Here is a 23536-nt window from a genome sequence, read left to right on the forward strand (position 1 = left end):
TTTTGAACCGATTTTCTTATATTTTATTTCACATGAATCTGCAAACATAAAATATTTGTACCTATATATTAAGGATTTCGTCTGTCGCGTGTGATAACATCCTCCCTCGTCCACCAGAAAACTGTGAATCAGGCTTTAAGATTCTGATTATTTATTATGTACAGTTCATCAGAAACGTTCCAACGATTTGGCAAAAAACCTTCACAAACATTTGGCACAGAAAATCAGCAACAATATCTTTTTGTTTTTTCTCTGATATGCGTCATAAAAACAATGAGGAACCCGGATGGACTATCTGACATCGACGACAGAAACGAAGAGTGTTCAGAGTTGAGAGAGATGATCAGTGTGCGTTCACATCGGCTCACAGGTAACATCAGAGAGAAGAGACTTAAAGCACCTTCACCACCTTAAACCAGACCAGGGACAGTTAGTATTTACATATTTACTCCTTTGATTTGTGCTACCCGTGCCACGCATGCGTACTTTCTCACTCAGCGGTGAAGTCAGTGACGGTTACTTTTCCTCCGAGGAAGTTAAAACTGATGATTTGTAAGAACAATTGGGCCTCCGTCACAGGCTCTAACATCACCATCGCCATCATCAGTACCAGTAGTGATTAACTCTGAGTCCTTTAAAAACATTTAAAAATCATATAATGTCCTTCACAGTGCCTTTAAACACCCGGACAAACAAATCAAGGTTGTGCAGACAGATTTTTTTTTTTCTTGTCGTTGTTTTTGGTCCACACAGAGCATCCTCACATCAACTTACACCAAATTACCAGCTTATGGCTCTGTCCCGGTGGGCTGTGGCTAATGTAGTTCACAGAGACTTGTGTTTCCCCAGCAGGCAGAGGCTGAGGCACTGCAGCAGGCCTTTCATCCACAGACAGTGAGCGAGGAACAGCAGCAGCAGGCAGGCGCCGGCCGAGCAGTAAACGCTGATCACCGTGCTCTCCTCCGGCAGGAAACACTTGGACAGCGTGTAACTGCTCGGTGACACCGTCGCCTGGGAGAAGAAAGGGGAGAGAAGTGAGAAATAACGTGAGTTAGAGGTGATGAGTAATGTTTATACTGGCAGAGGTGGCTGCTTAGAGCTCTTCGTCCACCAGAGGGCCTCCGAAGATTAAAAATAGGAGCTCATTTTGAGTTCCTTTCTTCCTATTTTTTTTTTTATCTGAATGAATCAGTTTTTTTTATAGCCTGTAAACAAAGGAACAACAGATTCAACAGAATCTCACCTCAGCAGATTGTTTACTATATAATTAAACACTTTATTAAGAAACTATTTGTATGAAAGAAAAACATCAAATTTAGGCCACCTGATTCTAGCTCACTATTAAGTACTGCTGCCTGACATAAGGTGGTTTCGGGGAGTTTGCGTGTCCTCATTGTTCTGAATGTTTCTCTGTCACAGATATTGGACAAAATCATGTTAGTTTAATGCTATCTTTGTTTTCCTCTTAACTTTATTTTAAGAGTTTCTGCTTAAATCAAGTTCAAACAAAAGCCTCCAGAGCAGCAAAGGACAGAGCACATAGTCAGGGACATATTCTCACCTGGAATCAGGATTTTGTAGCTTCTGGGATTTTGAGTTTTTAAAAAGAAGAAACAGGATAATTTCTTTCTCAAATATGTTGGAACAATAACTCAAACCTGAACTTTGAGGTGCTGGTTTGGTTTAATATGCCATTTGTCAGCTCAGGACACTCTCACAAAAAAGATTCAAAATCTTCACCTCCTTCCTTGGTGGAAGTGAAATTGATGCAAACGTGGTTGTGGATCACGGATCCGCGGCTGACAAATCTCCAGTAACTTTGTCATGCTGTCGTGCCAATTCGGATTGAAACCTCTGAAGAGTTTTTCCAGCACCTTGTTGAATCTAAACCATGAAGGCAGCCATGGAGTCAAAAGGGGGTTCAAATCACCACTGCCCTAAGCAATCATTCATGCTCACATACACGCCTACAGCCCATTTAGATTCGAAACAGTGGCTGGATGTTGGGAGCTGAGGGTCATTTTGACTTGCAATGAATTAGAGCTGCATTTGATGAGCGTAACAACCTGTCCAGGGTGTACCCCACCTCTCGCCCCATGACAGCTGGGATAGGTCCAGCCCCCACAACAACTCTGAATAGTATAAGTAGAAGACAATGGATGGATGGATTTTCTATAGACATCTATAGTTGATATATGTATATTTCTTACCTCTATAACTGTGAAGTAAAACCTCATATTGTGCCAGATGTAGTTTGTAACCAACTGCTCAATCCCTATTGATTCTCCTGAGGGAAACATCTGGCACAGCTGCTAAATTCTCTGATGTGTTCATCAGCTAGTTGCTTACAGTGTTTGCATGCTCAGCAGTGGCTTTCAAAGTATATCTGCTGGGGCCAAAAACTACTGTAAGCCACTGAGACTGAACCATAACAGTAAGGTTGTGCACTGGGCAGCTAAACAGAGAGAAAAGGCAATCCACACAGAAACAGCCCAGCCATCCGGCAACCTTAATAATCTCTCTCTATAATACAGATTAATTCGATTATTTTTCATCTATTGCTGTTTGAAAAATGCCGACTTTAATTCGCACACTGTAAAAAGTTCACGATTTTGCTTTCACTCACAAGGATGAAGCTGGGGTTGTTTCTGTTCCTCCAGCTGAAGGATGGCACGCTGATTTCTGGGTACTTGTTGTCATGGAGAACCTCACATCCGCTGTGGGTGTGTCCGCTGAGGATGAGGCGGGGCTTAAACCACTGCAGCAGCTGAGGAGAGAAACCCATAACCGCTTCAGAGGCTGGTTGCTGCTCCCTTACATCACCAGTTTCATCATCACCATCGTCGGCTGTTTCTATACGAGACTATTTCTGACGGCGGGCTGTTGTTTGCCGTTTTAATTGGATGAAAACACTTCAGAACAGATCTGCGCTTTGAGAGAAAAGGAAAGAAAAAAAAAGACAGACAGCGGAGGCGGTGTGGTGAGACTGCAGAGTACTCACTCTCTGTGAGGCCTCCTTCGACAGCACGTCGTACTTCTCTCTGAACAGCAGGTGTCGCTCTTCAGGCGGCGCGGCGTCCTGTCCTGTGCAGCCAGCGTCACTCACTCTGTACAGAGGATAGTGCTGCAGAACGGAGCACACAGTCAGGGAAACGTGCATGGATTCGGATTTTTCATGGAAGAACAGGAAACAGGCTGAGGGGCAGCTCAGTAACAGCATTTCTGGTGTCAAGTTTTTCACCCAGCCACGTAATTCCCCTATCAAACAGTTCATAAACACATCTGCAGTGATCCACGTGTCTAAACAGCCCTTTGCACAGGGAACATGGAGAATAACCACGTTCCCCAAAGTTTCACGATGCCAGACATGGTTCTCCTGCCACTCTGCGTTTCACTGGACTTGAACGTGTAATTCTTCCAGATAGAGCGGGCAATCCGTCAAAGTCGCTGTCACAGAGAGAGTACTGAATCGTAACACTCAACACACCATGACACTCATGACACCTTCTGGACTGAATGATGATTTTAGTTGAAAGGGCTTCCTCTGAAGGAAGTTTATATAAAGCATGGATCCCAGAGTGTGCGGCGTAACCTCGGTCAGAAGTTTCAATCTGTGTCATGTGACTAATTAAACCAATCACCTGCTAAAATCTTGTATATAAATTACAGGACGCTTTTCTCATTTATCTACTTAGTGCCTCTTTATCTCCTCTGTCCTCTCTATCCCGCCTGTGACTCAGGAATCAATCTCAGCACACAATGATGAAGGATGTCTCTGTCCCTAAAATGCATTGGAGAGCCAGAGGAGGCTTGCTGGAGGAGCTATAATCCTTGGATGCACACGCGGAAGTGTTTCTTTGCCTGTTGTGTATAAAAGATTCATGCACGCGCTTGGAATATACTGCAAAAAGAAAGGCTCTTTAAACAGCTATCCTCTTTATATGCAGTTTCAGTTATTTAAGTACATCAAACCTTCCTGTGTGCGATTAAGAAAAGCGTCTAATATCTTGTCACACTGTTGCACTGTTACATTTACGATCATAAAATACAGCAGCAGTCGGCTAAATAAAAGGAATTTATGATGTGGTTGTGCCAACATCAGATTTAATTCGCATCACTTTAAAATGAACCACAGAGGCGAGGATGTCTCATTTTGTCAAATGACTGCTGCCTCGACTCCTCTCTTCTCGTGTCTCCCTATCGCCTCCTCCGATCTCTGTTGGGAGGGACTATGAAGCGAGGAGAGGAATCAAGGATGTATCAACTGAGAGATGTAAATGGGAGGTTTTTTAATCATGCTCTCCTTTGTTCGTTGAAATAGCCAAAAAAAACGAGACTTGTAAAGTTTCTCAGGTGTTACCTTCTTACCTGTTCAACTTTGGAGCTACAAAACTTTGGTTTAGCACTACAGATGACCATAATAGGATAGTGCATTGAACTAGACTGAGAGACGCACAATATTGCTAAAAGTTTTCACTCATCTGTCTTCACATACATATAAACTTGAGTGACATCACATCCATAGGGTTTAATATGATGTCGGACCCTTTGCAGCTTAAACATGAGGTTTAGGGGTGAGTTCATTGGAATTTTTGATCATTCTTCTAGAAGCACATTTGTGAGGTCAGACAGCCATACAGACAGGTGTTCTATGGGGTTGAGTTCTTCCACACCAAACTCGCTCATCCATGTCTTTATGGACCTTTGTGCAATGATGCGCAGTCGTGTTGGAACAGGAAGGAGCCGTCCCCAAGCACAAAACTGTCCAAAATGTGTTGGTATGCTGAAGCATTAAGAGTTTTTTAAGAGCCCCACACCATAATCCCCCCTCCACCAAACTTTACACTTGGCACAGTGCAGTCAGACAAGTACCGTTCCCCTGGCAACCACCAAACCCAGGCTCATCCATCGGATTGCCAGATGAAGAAGCGTGAATAGTCACTATGCTCTATATCACTGCATGATGTAAGGCTTGGATGCAGCTGCTCAGCCACAGAAACCCATTCCATGAAGCTCTACACACTGTTCTTGGGAAATCTAACATCCACATGGAAGTCTGTAGCGACCAGTGTTGGTCAAGTTACTTGAAAAAAGTAATCAGTAACTAATTACTGATTACTCCCCCAAAAAAGTAATCCCGTTACTTTACTGATTACTTATTTTCAAAAGTAATTAATTACTTAGTTACTTAGTTACTTTTTAAAAACACGATTTACAACCTGAAGAGGTGATAAAGCGATAGATCTTTCAGCCCAATTCTACTTTTTCTACATAATCCATCATACAAAATGTAATCAAATGGAAAAGTCTCTTTTTTTTAACTTGTTTTATCAGTTTTAATCTTTTAACTTTATGCATCAAGCAAAAATTTTATTATATGCAACATTCTCTGACTTGAATAAATTAGTTTAACATTTAAACCTATTTTCTGCACATTCCAGCACATAAAATAAAATATTTTGTGTGTTTACACTCACTCTTTCAAATAGATGCAAGTAAAACACAGCAGAAAATCAATAAAGTCAAAGACTCAGCGGTCCTGTTGCTCTATTTTCACCTGTAAAGCAGGACTGCGGTAGGCGGAGGTTTACCCCGGTGCAGGTGTGCCGCGGTCAGTTGAAGAATCCGCGAGTTTCAAAGTAAGGTCAGTACTTCCACGCTTTAAACGCTGCACGCTCATACTCTCTCCCACAATCGATGTGATCCATTGTTGATCTGCACACAGCTGTTGTCACTAACGGCGCACTCGCTTATGTCACTGTTGTGAGACATTCTCGCAAAAAATCACAGTTTTAGTAACGCAGTAACGCAGCGTTCCTATGGGAAAGTAACGGTAATCTAATTACTGTTTTTGCAATAGTAATCCCTTACTTTACTCGTTACTTGAAAAAAGTAATCAGATTACAGTAACGCGTTACTGCCCATCTCTGGTAGCGACTGCCTCTGCAGATAGTTGTCACCTCTGCACAGTATGCACCTTAGCATCCACTGACCCCATTATGTGATTTTAGGTGGTCTCGTTGTTGTTCACTTCCACTTTGTTATTGTTATTATTAAATTTCATAACTGGACTGCACAGTTGGCATCAGAGATGGGCATAACGCGTTACTGTAATCTGATTACTTTTTTCAAGTAACGAGTAAAGTAAGGGATTACTATTGCAAAAACGGTAATTAGATTACCGTTACTTTCCCGTAGGAACGCTGCGTTACTGCGTTACTAAAACCGTGATTTTTTTGCAAGAATGTCTCACGACAGTGACGTAAGCGAGTGCGCCGTTAGTGACAACAGCTGTGTGCAGATCAACAATGGATCACATCGATTGTGGGAGAGAGTATGAGCGTGCAGCGTTTAAAGCGTGGAAGTACTGACCTTACTTTGAGTTTGATTCCATAAAAAGTGACAAAAACATTAGTGTCCATCGTGCGTGGGAAGAAAACTTCTTTTTACAGTGAAAAAAACCCCTAAACTTCCAAGCAAGCACCGAGTGCGCAACGACGTAATGGGAAACTCACAGAGAAACTCGCGGATTCTTCAACTGACCGCGGCACACCTGCACCAGGGTAAACCTCCGCCTACCCCAGTCCTGCTTTACAGGTGAAAATAGAGCAACAGGACCGCTGAGTCTTTGACTTTATTGATTTTCTGCTGTGTTTTACTTGCATCTATTTGAAAGACTGAGTGTAAACACAAAAAATATTTTATTTTATGTGCTGGAATGTGTAGAAAATAGGTTTAAATGTTAAACTAATTTATTCAAGTCAGAGAATGTTGCATATAATAAAATTTTTGCTTGATGCATAAAGTTAAAAGATTAAAACTGATAAAACAAGTTAAAAAAAGAGACTTTTCCATTTGATTACATTTTGTATGATGGATTATGTAGAAAAAGTAGAATTGGGCTGAAAGATCTATCGCTTTGTCACCTCTTCAGGTTGTAAATCGCCTCCTGAGAGTGACCCATTCTTTCACAAGAAGCAGTCTGCATGTCTAGGTGCTTGATTTTATACACGTGTGGTCATGGAAGTGATTGGAACACCTGAAATCAATGACTTGGATGGATGAGTGAATACTTTTGACAATGTGGTGTGTCTCTCTCAAACATTCAAAACTGAGCTTTGCCACAAAAAGGAGCACATATTGTCCTTTTCAGATCTGCACACACAAGCAGCCTGCCATCCTCAAAAAATAAAGTTAATAAAGGCAGTGTCATAGGCAAATGACAGTTAATCTCTATTGCTATTTAATGCAATTTCAAGGGCGCTTCACTTACAGGCACAACTGTTTTCTGCGATCAACTAAAACATAAAACACCTGACCTTTGTGCTGCATATTTTACCATCAGATGCCATAATTTGATGGGTTTGGAGAGAGAGGTGACTGCCACAGTTTTATAACACAGGATAGTGTTATTATGAATTACTGCCTTCATAAGACAGACAATATGTTCACAAATAGTAAATATTCCCTAATTTTCTGCAGGTCTGTACTACGATGGAATTAAAGTTTGAGTTTTCTAAACAGGTAATTAGAGAGTCGAACATTTTTGAACCTCATTTCATTTTCTGTTAAATCGTATATTTGTAAAATAGATAATTAATTCTCTTATGCAGACACGTCTCCTAAATGTAAAAAAAGCTGACAGAGCATTTAAGTAGATTGTTCGATGTCAGCTTCAAACACAGTTGCAGACCTGTTGTAAAGCAGCGTGTAATGGTCATTTCATAGAGTTGAACTTACAGCTTAACCCAACATCCCTGCAAACCACACAGCAATCAGTGGACGCTGTTTTCAGGGTCTTGTCGATCAATCGCTAACCTTTAAAAAACATCACCTTTATCTCTAAATTTGGTTGAAAACTAGGACGGGTAAAGTCGTATTTTAAGGCTGATGCAAACATTTAAATTCAGCCTCGTTTCAGTCATTCATTGTTACTCCGCTGAGATATTTTCTGCTGATTGGAGGCCTAAAAGCTCTAAATGATGTGCAGCTGTTGAGCCTAAATTGTTGTTAAATTAGTTTCAAACGTGAACGTTTGGTACATGTCTGGATCACAAATACTGTTCAAAAAATGCATATATATATATATATATATATATATATTTTTATATAACATTTGGCTGAAATTTTATTTGGTTGTTTTACACCATTTATTTCAATATATAATAAAAAAACTGTAGTTTTTTGTCAGTGTCTGTACAATGATTGATAACCTTTTTTAAGATTCCCAGTTTCAAATATTGAGATCAGTGTATGAATAAGTGATCCCTGTGAGCCAAGAGCTCCATCTTCACGCAGTTTTGTTTTTTCTGTTATTGGCTTAATGTGATATTATTGTGGTATTCTTAGACAACTCTGGCTGTGACCACTGAAACCTTCATTGCCTCCTGCTGAAAGCTTCTGCTTGTGAGGGGCAGCCAATTAGAAGAAAGCGAGGTTAAGTGAGAGAAACAGTTTGAACTGGGGGCCAATTTTTTGAAATTATTTGCAACTGTGGTATGTGGAAAGCAAAAGTAGAAATATGGAGATGGAAAAGCGCATGATAGGTCCCTGTTAAGTATAAAATGTTGAACGTCAACCGTGTGTTTCCAAAATCAGTAATTAAGTATGAAGTTCTAAATATATTAATTGATTACAGGATCAGCTGAGAGGAAAACCCAAATGCAGATAGAAAGGCTGGATGAAAAAAAACTGACAAAGATCTTTAATTAAAAGTCTGATTAACCATCGTCCAAAGAGGAAAACATCAAAGTCACAAAAGCGAAACTAACCAGGAATGCCAGGAGGCACAGAGGATGAAGGCAAGAAGCTCAGGAGGGAAAACTGACAGTCCAGCAAAGACAGAAAGAAAGACACAGCTAGATATACACAGAGTGCTGATTAAATAGGTCAAAAACAGGAAGTAAAACCACAACAAGACGCACAGAGAACCAAACTCAAAGGTAAACGCGAACACAGACACAGGAAGGAAACGGAGAAAATAGAAACGGAAGAAAAAAAGCAGATGCACACCAAAGAACACAAAATGATTTTTTTGTACATTGAAAAACAGATTGGGTACCGGAAGCGATACCTTCCCAGCATGACTCAAGTTTGACAGACATGCACCGCTCTGCACAGCAGAGAAGAGATTATTATTATTATCATAGCTGAAGCTGATGTGAAGACTTCAGCATTCTAAATGAAACCATGAGGATATTTTCCAGAAATACTACTTTGTAGAAAGAAATTTTGTGAAGGTCTTTGTGTTGTTTTTCTTCTGCTGGAGCGCAGCAAGAAGATTCTGCCCTTAGGAAAACAAAAAGAGAGACATAGACAAAAAAAAAAGACTACAACTTTGGAAAAGAACTTTTTTTCCCTCCCTTCTTTTGTATCCAGCACAGGCAGCTGAATTTTGCACAAAATGAGGTGTTTGGATTTTGTTTCGTCCACAGCGTAGAGCTGGGACGCCACTCGGGGGCCATAACAGAGACCGATAACGCATTCAGTGTACGCTCGGGTACGCGAGTGTTGAAAAGGCTAATCACGTCTTCCGCTGCTAAATGTTATCAGCTTCTGATGAAGTCTGAGTGGAGTCATGCAGTTTACCTGTAACATGATGGGGGGTGTGGGAGGGTAGAGCTGCGAGCCTTCACAGCCGTCCATCACTCCGCTCCCTGACTGCGCGCTCTGCAGAGGAGAAAACATAAAGAATTCATCAGCTGTCTTGTCCACAACCTCACAAAGCATCCTCAAGCATCAGGTAACATTTTTATTTCATATCGCTACACTGCCTCTGGTTCTGGTGCTGTGTGCAGAAAACCCCCCCCCCTAAAAACTAAAAACACAAACCAGGCGCCACTTCTAATGTGCTTTTATAAACACTGGATGTGTAAGAAGATCAAAACACCTGCTCCGGGTACGTCTTAATTTTCTGTGCGTGCATCTCGAGTGCCAGTGGCAGAGTGCATTCGAGGCGCTGACAGTGTAAAAATGTGCGAAAGACTCCTAGAAATTTTCCTCCCACCTGAAGAGAACAGTTGAGGTCCCTGGAGAGTTTGATCAGCTCTTTTTCCACCGACTGGCAGATGGGACAGCCGTCGCCGTGCAGGGCCACGCTGTTCACCAGCAGAAAACTGACGAGAGAAGGAGATTCTCAGTTAGTCTGGCAGGAAATGTAGGAAAAGCATCGTTATCAACAAAACAACATCCCAGTATCATTGGCTTTTAAGTAGATGGCGAACCTGTTAGAAAACAGTTGCAGTTCTCAAAGCCGCATCTGAATTCGTTTGGAGTTGCGTTTCTGGCCACCTGACAAATCTAAGTCCAATATTCACTCTCTGTTTTTTACCAACTCCAGAGGGAAATATCTGGCTCTGTGTTCGCCAGCTTGCGGATAACTGTGTGCGTCTGCTGTCTGGTGAGCTGAAAACGTGTGATGAGAGTAAACCAGAAGAGTAAAACAATGAGCCGGGCCCGTAAAGGCGAGGGCGAGCTGCGGATCCAGAGCATTAATCTCTGTGTATGTGTGGCCCTCCTTTTTTTTTCGCATTGCCACAATGTTTTCACGTCACCTTTGATACATTATTATAAAATTATTGCTTACAGCTGCTTTAAATAGATCCTAAAACTAGAGCTCACATGGAGGACAAACACTGCTGCACTGTGGGCGTTTTACATCAGCGCCGCTAAAAAAAGAAGAAGGGAGAAGCACATAACCATTCTCTGGGCTTTTTGTTTAGATCCTTTTATAATATATTACAACACAACAAAAGGCCTGTTCTCATGTAAATGTAACGCAACAAATGCAAATATGTTACAGCACTGCTGCAGGGAGCACAAGCATTTACTGGATGTTTTAACCCTAAAGTGACCAGTCGAGAGTTTCAAGGATCATTTATGACCTTATTATATTTCATACAAGAACACTGCACATTATCACTATCTATGAGAGACGTTCTAATGTGTTCTAATGCAATTAATTGGCGTTTTTTCAGGTGTTTCAGGTGATTTTTGCTGGAATAAAATCAAGCCCCCAGCCTTGTTGTCTGTCTTTAAACACATTTGTGAAAGAATAGGAAAGCTGCTCCTTTATCACAGCAGGTACTTCTGCATGTTTTGATTTAGCAGTTTTACACCAGATGGCCTTCTGACACAATCCTGAGTGGGGGGATACACATTTGTGAAAGAATGGGTTGTTCTAAAAAGCTCACTGAATTCCAACTTGGTGCTGTAATAGGATGCCGACCGGGAGCTTCATGGCTGAGAAGCTCCTGTAGGTGGAACGTGTAGTTGGCACAGTCACAAGTCATCACAATCTTTTATTACTTCCACGCTTCTGTTTTAAATAAAATCTAAACACACATCCTGTTACTAGTTTGTCTGAAATCTTTTGTGCAGAAACATTTTAAACCCAGGTTTCTGCAGCACTGCTCTAATTCTGTTAGCCACGGTTCACTGTCAGCATCATTAAGTGGTGATAAGAATTGTAAAAATCTAAAGCCTAAAAATTATTTTTAGAAGTATACTGGAGTCATTAAGCTCCATTTTATCTCTACAAATGAAAATACTAAATGACACATGATGACCGATGACAATTATAAACGAACGTGGACAAGAGAACGTGTGACATCGAGGCACAAAGAAACCAGAATGCCAGTGACGTAGTAGCTCATCTAGCTCTCGATCCACCACAAATCACAGGTTTTGTAATGTGTGAAGTACAAAAAGAAAGTGATACGTTTTGTTCTCATAGGTTGGCTGAATTGCACAAACTAATGACAAATAAAAATCCTCAGTTTGTTTCAGTAAAATCTGACCAGTTCTTGAGGAAATGGAAAAATCTCATGGTCTGTGAGTTTCGTAGATATTTTGGAGAGTTTTCATTATTATTTAGTCTTTTCCGTGACTATTCTTGAATTTTAGTTTTTTGAATTGCTTGGCTAGTTTAGCTGTCCTAGTGTTTTTAGACTTCTTAATAGATATTTGATTCTTTACGTTATTCTTGCCTCCCTAATGTCTTCTTGCATTTTGTCGTCTCTGTTATGTGAGTCCCCATTTAGTTACTTCCTGTTTTATTTTGTAAGTCTGCTCTCTCTGGTGCCTTGTTGCTAGTTCTACTTCTTGTGTTATTGTCTTAATTAGTTTAAGCTGTGCATTGTTAGGCTGGTGTTTCCACTCTCCCTGGTTAGCCTCACGTGTCTATTTACAGCCTCAGCTCCTATCTGTTTAAGTCATACTGTATCACCGTCTGTCTTTCCTTGTGTTTGACTTAATACCCTGCATTTGTTTCCCTTTCCTGCGAATACCTGACAGAACAGTGCCTGTAAAATGGCAAATATGACCGTGACCTTCAGCACAATTCTGGTAAATACGCATTCAGCGATCACTTAGTTGGCTTTTGAATTTTTGTGAGTTCATGATTCATTTTGGTTTTAGAATAATCTATGTGGGAGTTTTGTTCCTAGTTTCTTTTGTATTATATGTTATCTTGTTTATATTCCTCACTATCTCCCTGGGTGAGCCTTTTATCTTATCAGTTGGTTCTTAGTTTTTCTATTTATAGAGGAGTTGCTTTAATTTAGCCCCCCCTCCCTCCTTCTAGAAGTAAAAAGGGCCTTGTTTGTTCTTATGGTTCAAGTTTTAGTTGTATTTAGTTGGATGCCTTCAGTGTTCTATTCTAGGCTGTGTTGTGTGTAGGGCTGCCACAAACGATTATTTTGATAGTCGACTAGTCACCGATTATTTTTGCGATTAGTCGACTAATCAGATCATCATCCATTGGATGTAAAACGTTCAGCTTATTGCACCAGCAGCATCTGCTCTTATATAACTATCATTAGCTTACAGCTTTAAGTGTTTAAGGTATGTGCTAACTAAAAATAAAGACAAGATGATAGTTTATTACATTTTAATGAAATTTGCAGATTGTTTCGGTGAAGTTTAATAAACTCCTTGCTATCTAAAATATAACAGGACACTGGAGAATATTCTCGAGCATCTCACACTTCTGATAATCAGCGGTCTGCTTGACGTTTATTCAGCTGTGTAAAAACTATAACTTTAATCTCAGCCAAACGGATTTACTTAGGAACAAATAAAATACTAAAAAAAGCCAAACAATAACATTTTTAAGTTATCTAAGTGACTCATATATATTTAACCTGAGCAGCGAAAGACAGCGGTGTGTCCCGGGAGTCCAGTGTTCTCACTGTCCCTGTTCTCCCTGCTTGTAGATATGTGTGTATGTAGGTGTGTGGGTGCAGGTGTTTACAGGCACCTTCAGGCCTGGTGGGTGTGGCCCTGGCAGGTGATTGGCCACACCTGAAGACCATGACACACCTGCAGCTGATCAGGCCTCATCGGAGGAGCTACTTGAGAGTGTGGTGGAGCTCTCTCCGACACTGGACAATTGCGTGGCTTCACGTTAGTCTCTCGACCGGTTTCCTAGTTTAGTCTGCTGCATTATGGTGTGTCTGACGGCTGCCTCTGTTATTTTCCCAGGAGTAGCGTGGAGATGAGAGGGCAGCGAACACTCCATCGTATGATGTAGGATTCATATTTGAATGATCGCAAGCTTCCCATTTCCTAAGGCACTGAAGGGGCCACAAACCATAACGTTTCAGAGCTGGTATGATCCTCTCCTGGAGGCTGTCTCTGCTCTGTGCCAAACATGCATCCTAACTCTGAGCATGTCGCACATTTTTTCCACAGGTCTGCTCTTTGTCTGCGTATTCACACACACAAACCGTTGTTTGTGGACAGCAAAGGCTCTTCTCCTGGCATGCTTTGCATACAGGTCCAATTTTCTGACTGCAGAAGCAACTCTGTTACCTGCAGATTTCTTCCTGACATTTGTGTTCCTTCAGTTTTCTTTTTGAATTTTCTGGGCCTGGCAGTCCTGCACAGTTTGGGAGTCACTTTGAATTCTCCGCCACTTGTACATAATTTTCCTTGCAGTCTAATGATTTATTTCAAATTATTACAGACTTCAGTCTTTTTCCTGAAGACTCTAAGGGGTTCTTTAGATCTTGGCCTAATGGCGCACCATATTTCAGTGGCAAAAAAGACCAACAAGAAGTTTAAAATAAGATGTCTGCTACTCCCACAGGCAGCTCTGATAATCAGCAAACCTAACAAATATATGTAACCCAATATAAGCCATACTTTTTCCATGTGACTGCTTCATTTATGCCATAAATTACCATGTTAACTAATAAATGTCCATTTATCGACTCATTTGTTTTATCACCATTATTAACAGGCACTGTTTCAAATATGTTTAAATGACTGATTAGACTGCCGGAGGAAATCATTCCCACATGTTATAATTTTACAATTTATTAATATTTAATAGGGCTTTTTTTTTTTTTTTTTTTTTTTTTTTTTCTTTCTTTTCCTTTTCCTAAAAGAAACCTTGCAGCATGGCTTAGGTTTACATCTGAACAAACCTCTTCTGGAACAATGTCCTGTGGACAGATGAAACCAAAGTGGACATTTGGTCATAAAGCAGCACCCCTGGCAAAACCCACACACAGCATATCAACAGAAACGCCTTGCACTGATTGCCACACACAGCAATCGAAGAGTCACGATTTGCGGTTGTTTTTCAGCCACAGGACCAGGGCAACTTACTATCATTGAGTTGACTGTGAACTTCACCATAAACCGAAAAAAAGCAACATGCCATAGGTTGCTGTTCATGTGAGGTTGTATTTATGTCATTTTAAGACGTGCTAATATGTCCTGACGGGTAAACCCTACAAACAAGACTGTATCTAATTTTCCTGAGCGTTTCTCCTTTTATTTAAGCTGTCCTGTAACAAGTTGTGTTTAAAGCTGAACACAAGAATTTCACAGTAGTTGAATATTAAAGGGTCTCATCTTCATCCTATCTTATAATCCATCATATTATGGAGGGTACTTTGTTTTTAAAACTGAGCGCAATCTCCCGACACACAATTAAGACCTCGGGAACAGTTGCCTGGCTCGTCTAAAAGCACCTCTGTGGCACAGGCCGACTCGGGGGATTAAACCGTCGACCTTCCCGCATGCTGAGTCACATGTTTGTCCTGCAGGCGTGTCACCAGTTTTTATGTTTACATTTATGTTTCACCCTCCCGTCACTCACTTGACGCCCTTTTTGGTGACGATCCTGGTGGAGGAAGCGTTGAAAACCTTCTCAAACCGCTGCAGCTTGAACCAGTCCATCCTGCAGGGAGACACAATACGCTCATCACACAGCACAAAAACCTGCTGCTCAGTCTGCCGTGTCTCCCTGTCTATCACGCACCGTTACATAACAGCTGTGCCAGCATGCTTCCCGCTGCTCGGCTAGAATCAAACCACATAGGAGCATGTCTACAAAAGCTCACATTTCTGAGTCACACATGTCAAATACCAAGCATTTAAAAAAAAAAGCATGACATTGTGTTTTCTTCCCCTGAGAAATTAAGAAAAGAGTCTCCTATAAGAAGGCTGTTACATGCTGGACACAATGAACACAACTTTTCTGCAATTTAATGCAATCCATCACAAAAAATGTAGTTTAAAGAAATTACCAGAAAGACAATAAAACCTCAGTGAAACCACCTTATTAAAAATAAAAGCTAAAATCTTTTTCCTTTATGACTTTTCTATGGGAATTCTTAACAAAGGCAGTGACGAAATAAATAAATCTCTTCATCGCTCATCTTCTGCTTTCTTTTTTTAATAATTTCTTTTTAGATTTCTTCTTAATTTTGCTCCGAATATCACCACAATCTTACAAAATCTTATCAGGGTTTTTTTAACAAATAAATCTCCTTCCTGAAAACGTTGGGCCAACCAACAAAACAAAAAAAGCACATATTAACATAATTTCTTAATGGCCTTTGAAATCAGTGGGCTCTGTCATAACTGGCCACAGCTGAATATGAAGGGTTGCAAGATGATTAGCCATTAAGGAGGGAAAAAAAGAAAAGAAAATTACCTTTAATTTTAAGGCCATTTAACTCTCCTTTTGTCTTGTAAAATATTTGACATTTTCTCATCATCGGGGTGATAAAAATGACGCTTAAAGAAGGTAAAACTTGGCTTTCAAGTGCTAACAGGAATGTGTCACCTCTGATGAAGGGCTGCGAGTTGCCATTTTTTCCCTGCTTGAATGGGTCACAACATAAAAAAGTGGGGCGTGTGAACGCCATTTCAAAGCCTTTTCCATGACTTGGACTTGAGACAGCTTGATGTCCAGAGTTTTGTCTTTGAACACTCTCAAACATGCCGCGTATAGGAGGAGAAGCCGTGCTTGTCAGAAACTTCCATTAGAGCATAAAGAAAAGAAAAACTACCGTGTCATAACTGCACTGAAGGGAGGATGTGGCGACAGTTGATCAATTGGATCAAATGATCTGTTCAATAGTTTAAAAAGCATGCTGAGAAAACATGTCAAAGGTTTGCACACTATTTGGCTCCAATTTAACGATGCTTGAACAAAGTATCTTCTTTGGATTTGTGTTGCTTTCCTTTCGGTGTATCTCGCACCTAAAAGATGTTGTATAGATTTGTGTAGGTCTGAAGGAATATTGTAAGATGACCAGGAAATTCGATGAGGGGCACATTGTGATTTATTTAGTGTGTCTATTTTGTTCTACAGTTATCCAATCCAATCCAATTTTATTTATAAAGCACTTTAAAATACCCAGCACAGGAACATAGTGCTGTACAGAAAATAAGTTAAAACAATAGAATAACAGAAAACAGCAAAATAAATAAATAAAACACATAAAACATAAAATTAAAACAGCCCTATATTAAAACAAAAACAAGATAAAACAGCATCGAATCACCTAAAAACAACTGAAATAAAAATAAAAACCAACATCTCACGTGGTGTCAAAGGCCAGGGTAAAGAGGTGGGTTTTCAAGAGTGACTTAAAAACAGATAAAGAAGTGGCCTGTCTAATCTCTAAAGGAAGCTCGTTCCACAGTTTTGGAGCTGCTACAGCAAAAGCACGACCTCCTCTAAGTTTACGCCCAGTCCTGGGTATCTTCAGGAGCAGCTGATCAGCTGACCTGAGAGAGCGGGTGGGTGTATAAGGCTGTAGCAGCTCAGAGAGATAAGATGGGGCTAGGCCATGGAGAGCTTTAAAAGTAAATAAAAGAATTTTAAAATGAATCCTAAAAGAAATGGGCAGCCAGTGAAGTGAAGCTAAAACAGGGGAAATGTGCGCAAACTTTCGAGTGCCAGTTAAAAGACGAGCTGCGGCATTTTGCATTTTGTAGATGACTAATATATGATGCGCTGACCCCAATATAAAGTGCATTACAGTAATCCAGCCGAGTGCTAACAAAGGCGTGGATCACTGTCTCAAAGTGCTGCCGTGAAAGAATTGGCTTTATTTTTGCCAGCTGCCTGAGGTGAAAGAAGCTAGATTTTACCACTGCCTTAATTTGATTATTAAACTTCAGATCACAGTCCACTTTGACCCCCAGGTTTGTGACAGTTGGCTTAACATACTGTGCCAGGGAATCTACATACACATTGGGGGTCTCGGTGGGGCTACCAAAAACCATCACCTCTGTCTTTTTATCATTGAATTTTAAAAAGTTAACAGACATCCAAGCCTTAATGTCATCGAGACACTGAAGTAATGGCTGTGTAAGGTATCTGCCTTTTTTCTTTAGAGGGACATAGATCTGACAGTCATCAGCATAAAAGTGGAAAGCAATGCCGTGCTTTCTCAGTACAGAACCAAGAGGAAGCAGATATAAAGAGAAGAGGAGGGGGCCTAGAACTGAGCCCTGTGGGACACCACACAAGAGGGGAGCGGAGGACGACGCATAGTCACCAAGGCTGACACAAAAAGTTCGCCCCGCCAAGTAGGACCTGAACCACTCCAGTGCTGTGCCCCTAATGCCCACCAGTGCTCCAAACGAGAGAATAAAATGGCATAATCCACGGTATCAAACGCAGCTTTTAAATCTAAAAGCACAAGAACAACACAGTCCCCAGCGTCAGTAGCTAAAAATATGTCATTAAAAACGTTTAAAATGGCTGATTCAGTGCTATGAAAGGGTTTAAAACCAGATTGGAAAACCTCTGAGACATTTTGCTTTTCCAGGAAGGCCATTATTCGGCTGTAAACTACCTTTTCAAGAATTTTGGAAAGAAAAGGTAGTTTGGAGATAGGCCTGTAATTTGCAAGAACCGTAGGATCAAGAGCAGGTTTTTTAATCAGGGGTTTGACTACTGCATGTTTAAAATCTTTAGTTAGAGCAAGATCAGGTGAACTTGAGCCATCCATAAGTTATGCATGGAAGACTTCCCATGATACACTGAACACTTCTTCTTCACTCCATATGGAGTTGGTTTATATGCTGCTATTATATTATCTAATTATTATGAATAATGTCATAAACGTTTTTTCTTCCCTCTGCTGTGGCGTGAGTTTTGTCCTGTTTGCTGTTTGTGGTCTCTGTGTGTTGTACCTTTGTTTTCCCCTCATTCCCTAACCGGTCATCAGGACATCTTCCTCCCTGATGTTCTTTGCTTATAAGGAATTGCTGGTTTTCCTTTCTCTAATACTGCATGCACTTGATCTCACAAAGAACCTAGAAGATGCAGATTGTTTTTCTTTATAGTCTCTGAAATAACTTGTCGTTAAAGATAAGACTTATAGAATCAAGATCTTCTGTGCAGCCGTTAGCAACATCTCCTCACAGCAAGAAGGCTGAACCTTCCCAAGGCCGTTCTGTGTGGAGTCTGCATGATCTCGCTGTGCCCAGCGACATGCACGTTAGAATAACTGGTGAGTCTAAAGCAGCCGTGGATGTGAGGTAGATTAAGCGCTTAAAGTATAAAAAATAAAAGTGCTGTTTGGGTAAATGTTCTTGGTCAGCACTACATAACTGCAGTTCCACTTCAATGAGACGTGGCGTCTCCTTCCTTCTTTTTATCCAACCTGCTATCAATATAATCATGTAATCTTTTTACTGATTTTATTTATTTTTAACACTTATTTTTACAGACACTTTGTGTTTTGCATAATGTATCTGAAAATGCATTCTGCTTCAGTTTATCAGACATTGAATTTTCTGTTGTTTTGCCGTTGGTGTTAACATCCATCAGATCTCCAGTGAACCGCAGAGGGTTGGGGTTAAGTTGCATTTTAGCCAGAAGCCAAAAGAGACTATTTTCAAAAAGTAGACGATGCTGCCTGTTATTCCTCCATAGTTCTTCTCTTGTAATATTTCTATTTGGTCGTGCAGATGGAATTACTATACAAATGGGTTGATGTGAGCACAAACCTCCCTCTTTACAGCTCAGTACTGTCTTGAAACAGCTGGGCACAGCTGTAGCTTCCAGCAAACAATACTCAAGCAGTGTATTTGTTGCTGAATATTTTCATCTGTGGATTAATACACGCTTGCTGTATTACCAAGCTGCATGACGGAAATGTGAGACTGCCTCCAATAAAAACACTACCTTTAACACCGATATTAGTAAATCTCTTAGTTTTTAATGTGACTTGTTAATATATACTACGGTGAAAGCACCACATTACTGCTACAGCAACAAGACAAAGCAAAGACCCTCCAGCGATGGCTTCAGACCTGACTGCATGTGATGCATCCAGCCACTGCTTTGTCTTATTAAAACTGCCTCATGGAAATATTCAATCGCCTCCTTGCAGTTTATGTAATGTAGACAAAGTCCTCTTGCTGTGCGGTGTAGTAGTAGGAAAGACAGTTATTGACTTTTTTGGGTGCCACATTTAATGTTTCTCTTGCTTTAAAAACTTTTCAAGGAGGCAGGTATTTCTGTAACTAGGGCAACAAAGAATAGCGCTGAAAATCGTTCATACTGAGTCAGAGGTAAAACCTGTGCTTAATAGAGAAGTCCCTCAGGCAAAGGCCAAGTAAAACCAGATCAACCGGTCGCAGAGTAAAGGTTATGTAATGAAAACTGAAAAACAATAGCATACAGAATGTGCTTACTCGTAATGGAAACCGATGTCATGATTTCCAACCAGTACAACCAGTTCCGTGTCAGTGGAGTGTCTGAACATCCTGTGGAAGCGACGCACGTCGTCCTCCCAGTGCTGCGGAGAGAACGACACGAACACAGCTGAAGTTTCAGGCCTCAAACAAGAAAAACTCCCCGAAGAAGCTCACAAGCGTTAATGGGATCTCTGAGGGTCGCCCAGCAGCCCTCACGGGCGGCTGAGATGAGTTGCTTTCATTCAGATTCAGTTTTGCTTCTGCGGGACTGAAACTGCACACAGAAACAGCCTTTAATTGCATCAGTGCTGTGGGTTTCATACGTCGTGTCTCTTATTTATAGAATTTATAGGATGTGGGAATTTGGAGCAGTTTTCATCTCTGATTTGGCCACATTTTCAAACTAAATGTAACTATTTATTAATCAGTTAGGTGATTTAGGGGATTAATGAGTGTGTGGGAAAGTATTTGGATTAAAAAAGCAGAAGATTTGATTCTTTTTAGTAATTTTTAGTTAAACAATATTTGGTTGTCTGACTGTCGGATAAACAAAGCCGGCAGTTTTTCCGAACATTTACAGAAGAAAGAGTGAAGGAAGATGCCTCAAACAAATCGTAAATCAAGCACATAACACCAAATATCATCGTTTTCAAGTTCTTCTATTTCACGATAAGCTGGTTTTCTTCATTTTTTAACACCATATGTTCAATATCTTTTGGTTTTTGGTCAATTTCTGAGGCTTGAGGCAAAATAAACACTTGGTAGATTTGCAGAATGAGCAAATAGGAGACTATTTCACTAACAGAGTGATCTTTAAAGTCAGTTGTAAGGCGAATACGACACCCTCGCCTTGATTTTCATTCAAAACAGTGAGACTGTCGACAGAAAAGAAACCAAACATATTTGAGCGCAGCTTCACATTTTTAGACGTTCTTGCTCTGCAAATTTAAAACTGGTGAATGATATTTGAGAACACGCTTCTTTTTGCTTACACTGAATAGCTTTTCTTTGTGGGACAATTTTTGAGGCTACAACCAAAACGATGAAGTATTTGATCAGTTAGGTTGCTCGCAGAATGAATGGTTATGGAACTGTTGGTCATTCATCAAGCAAACATCCAACACGGCTCCTGAATTTGGGGTCTGAAATGTGCCAATTTGTTTCTATATTACTCTTTATACTGATTTAATTTAAATAAGTAGGGTTTTGGACTGTTAGCAGAGCAAAATGGGGACAATTTTGCACCATTTATTACTCTTAGCATATTTTATTCTGTGTGCAAGCTCTAAATCCTTCAAGTGGAAGCCAGTCACGTCGTGAATCAACCACAAATGCTAAAATCATCATGCTTTTCTTTCTTTCATACCACTGTACGTTGAACACCTTTGCCCTTGTGGCCAGTTCTCTAACCACAATAACTAATTTCAAGATGTCCTCTTAAGCTGCAGGAGGAACTCCTCAGACACAAATGAGGCAAATGATTAGCCAGCAAAAGAAATAAATGACAGACTGATCTATTCACCTGCTGCAGATCAAGTCTCAGTACTCTCAGCGTGAATTCAAACACGCAGGCCCTTCCTGTTTTAACACAATACAAATTAAAAGAGTTGCCATTCAAAGAGTGAAAATGAGGAGGAATCAGCGAGTGGGTGGGTGGAGGGAAAAGTAGATTAGAGGAGATTTTACTGTCTGAGGCTTTGTGTTGTGTTCCTCTCGCTCCACTTGCTTCTATCTGTCTTGACAGATTCCATTTTATAACCCAGTAATAGATTTCTGAGCATTCCCAGAAGCTCCCCCCCAACACACCAGGATGGATGTACCATGGCGGGCTAAGAGGATAACTGGTGCAGCTGTTTTCCTCAAAAACCTGCAGCTTCTGGGGCCCGGATGGTAATAAGGTTAGGATTATTATGACCAGAGAACACAGAGCTTCTGCTCTGCATCCACATACTCGAACACCATCATAATTATCATAATGGGGGGGGGGGGGGGGGGGGTGCAGAGCAATGCAAGAAGAAAAACAGGGAGCTCTACATTACCTTCTGCGAGCTCCACTTGCCTTCGTCGAAGATGTCCCCGAGAATAAAGACTATCTCGGGCCTGAGCAGCCACAGAGCGGTCTGGAAAGCCCTCTCCATCTGCCATTCCCTGCGCGTTTGGACACAAGTCAGCGTTATTGGATGTTGTTGTTTACAAATCACTCCTGCAGAGCCCCGGGCACAGACGGACGGATGGAGGGCAAATATATATGAGAATACATGCAAATGAATTATTACCTCCTCAGCTTGTCAAACCAGTGTCCTCCGACGGCTCCGAGGAGGTGCGTGTCCGACAGCACCATAGCGCGGACCGCAGAGTCCACCGAGTGGCCGTCGATGCCCTCTCCGCCGCGAGCATGGCTGATCTTCGGCCAGGCGCACTTGAGGATGGTCGGAAAGTAGATGAGATACTCGCAGAAGAAGAAGGCGCCGCCGACCACCCCAATCAGCACCACCGCAACCACCCATTTGACGCTAAACCTCGGCATTTCTTTGTTATTCGGCGTTCGGGATGCCCTGAACTGGCGCACTGGCGGTGATGGAGCGGTCCATGAGGCATCTTCACCTCGTCCAGACCCCACGGTTTAGGTCTCCAGCCGCGTGATGCTCATGGCAAGCTCATCTGGATAAAAACAGGCTTCGCGTGGAGTCCGGTTGATTCCGAAAATAAGAGAAAGAAAAACAAAGTTTTAAAATGCGCCTTGATTTCAAGGGGAAAGCAGTGAGAGAGAGAGAGCAGCCGCCAGCCGCTGTTTCTAAGTCGTAGGCTCTCATGCGTTAAGCTGGAAACAACACATCCGGTGTGCGTTTTCAAAATAAAACGGGTGACACGATATCTAGGGGACACAAAAACTCCATGCTTTCTGTAGTACAGTATATAGTATATATTTAGGCTTTCTTAAGGTTCAGAAAGTTTCTAAAACTTAAATTATTTTGGAACTAATTTAAATACCTCTGGATTCAGGCTCCACACTGGGTCAAGCCTTTATATATATATGCCTGTAGTCCAAAGACTGTAGGCTAATTGGTGATAATAAACTGACCATAGGAGTACCATAAACATTAATGATAAACCAACTTTAACTTGTCTTTCAGCTAATGAATTTATCAGAGTATTATTTCATAAACCACCAGCTTGCCCTATGCCATTGAAAACAAAAAGAAAGATGTCACATATGATCATAGAGTACCAGAGGTGGCAAAATAACATCAAACTTATAAATACGTTCTTTACTTAAGTAAAGAAAACCAGTGTTAAAAAAATACTCCACTAAAAGTTGAATTACTGAAGCAATTTCTTTACTCAAGTATAAATGAAAAAGTACAGACTCTTAAATGTACTCAATAAGAAAATAAAAAGTATCTCCATTAAGGACAATATTCATGCAAAGGTAACTAAACATTGATATTAATAACATAATATAATAGTACTGTATTAATAAAATAATAAAGCAATTTTAGTACACGAGAATACAAATGTTATTCCAATTTAAAGTCTAATTCTCACTTCGAATCTATTATGTAAGCCATAAGGAGTG

At 40.8% G+C, this 23536-nt stretch overlaps 1 protein-coding gene across 1 annotated transcript; it reads right to left on the reverse strand.

Moving 5' to 3' along the window:
• Nucleotides 1-22792, reverse strand: mppe1 (metallophosphoesterase 1). Its single transcript, XM_085438022.1, has 9 exons — nt 22236-22792; nt 21999-22107; nt 19957-20060; nt 15110-15190; nt 10007-10115; nt 9589-9669; nt 3002-3124; nt 2627-2767; nt 1-1011 (listed from the first exon to the last, which is right to left on the reverse strand). Exons 1-9 carry the CDS (start codon nt 22484-22486, stop codon nt 826-828), a joined length of 1185 nt encoding a protein of 394 aa, XP_085294148.1. The 5' UTR covers nt 22487-22792; the 3' UTR covers nt 1-825.
• Nucleotides 22793-23536: the final 744 nt, after the last annotated feature.

The sequence above is a fragment of the Copadichromis virginalis genome, linkage group LG18 (assembly GCF_057382275.1).
Source record: "Copadichromis virginalis isolate Kocher_CV1m ecotype Utaka linkage group LG18, C_Virginalis_male_GT1.1, whole genome shotgun sequence".
Taxonomy (NCBI): Eukaryota; Metazoa; Chordata; class Actinopteri; order Cichliformes; family Cichlidae; genus Copadichromis; species Copadichromis virginalis.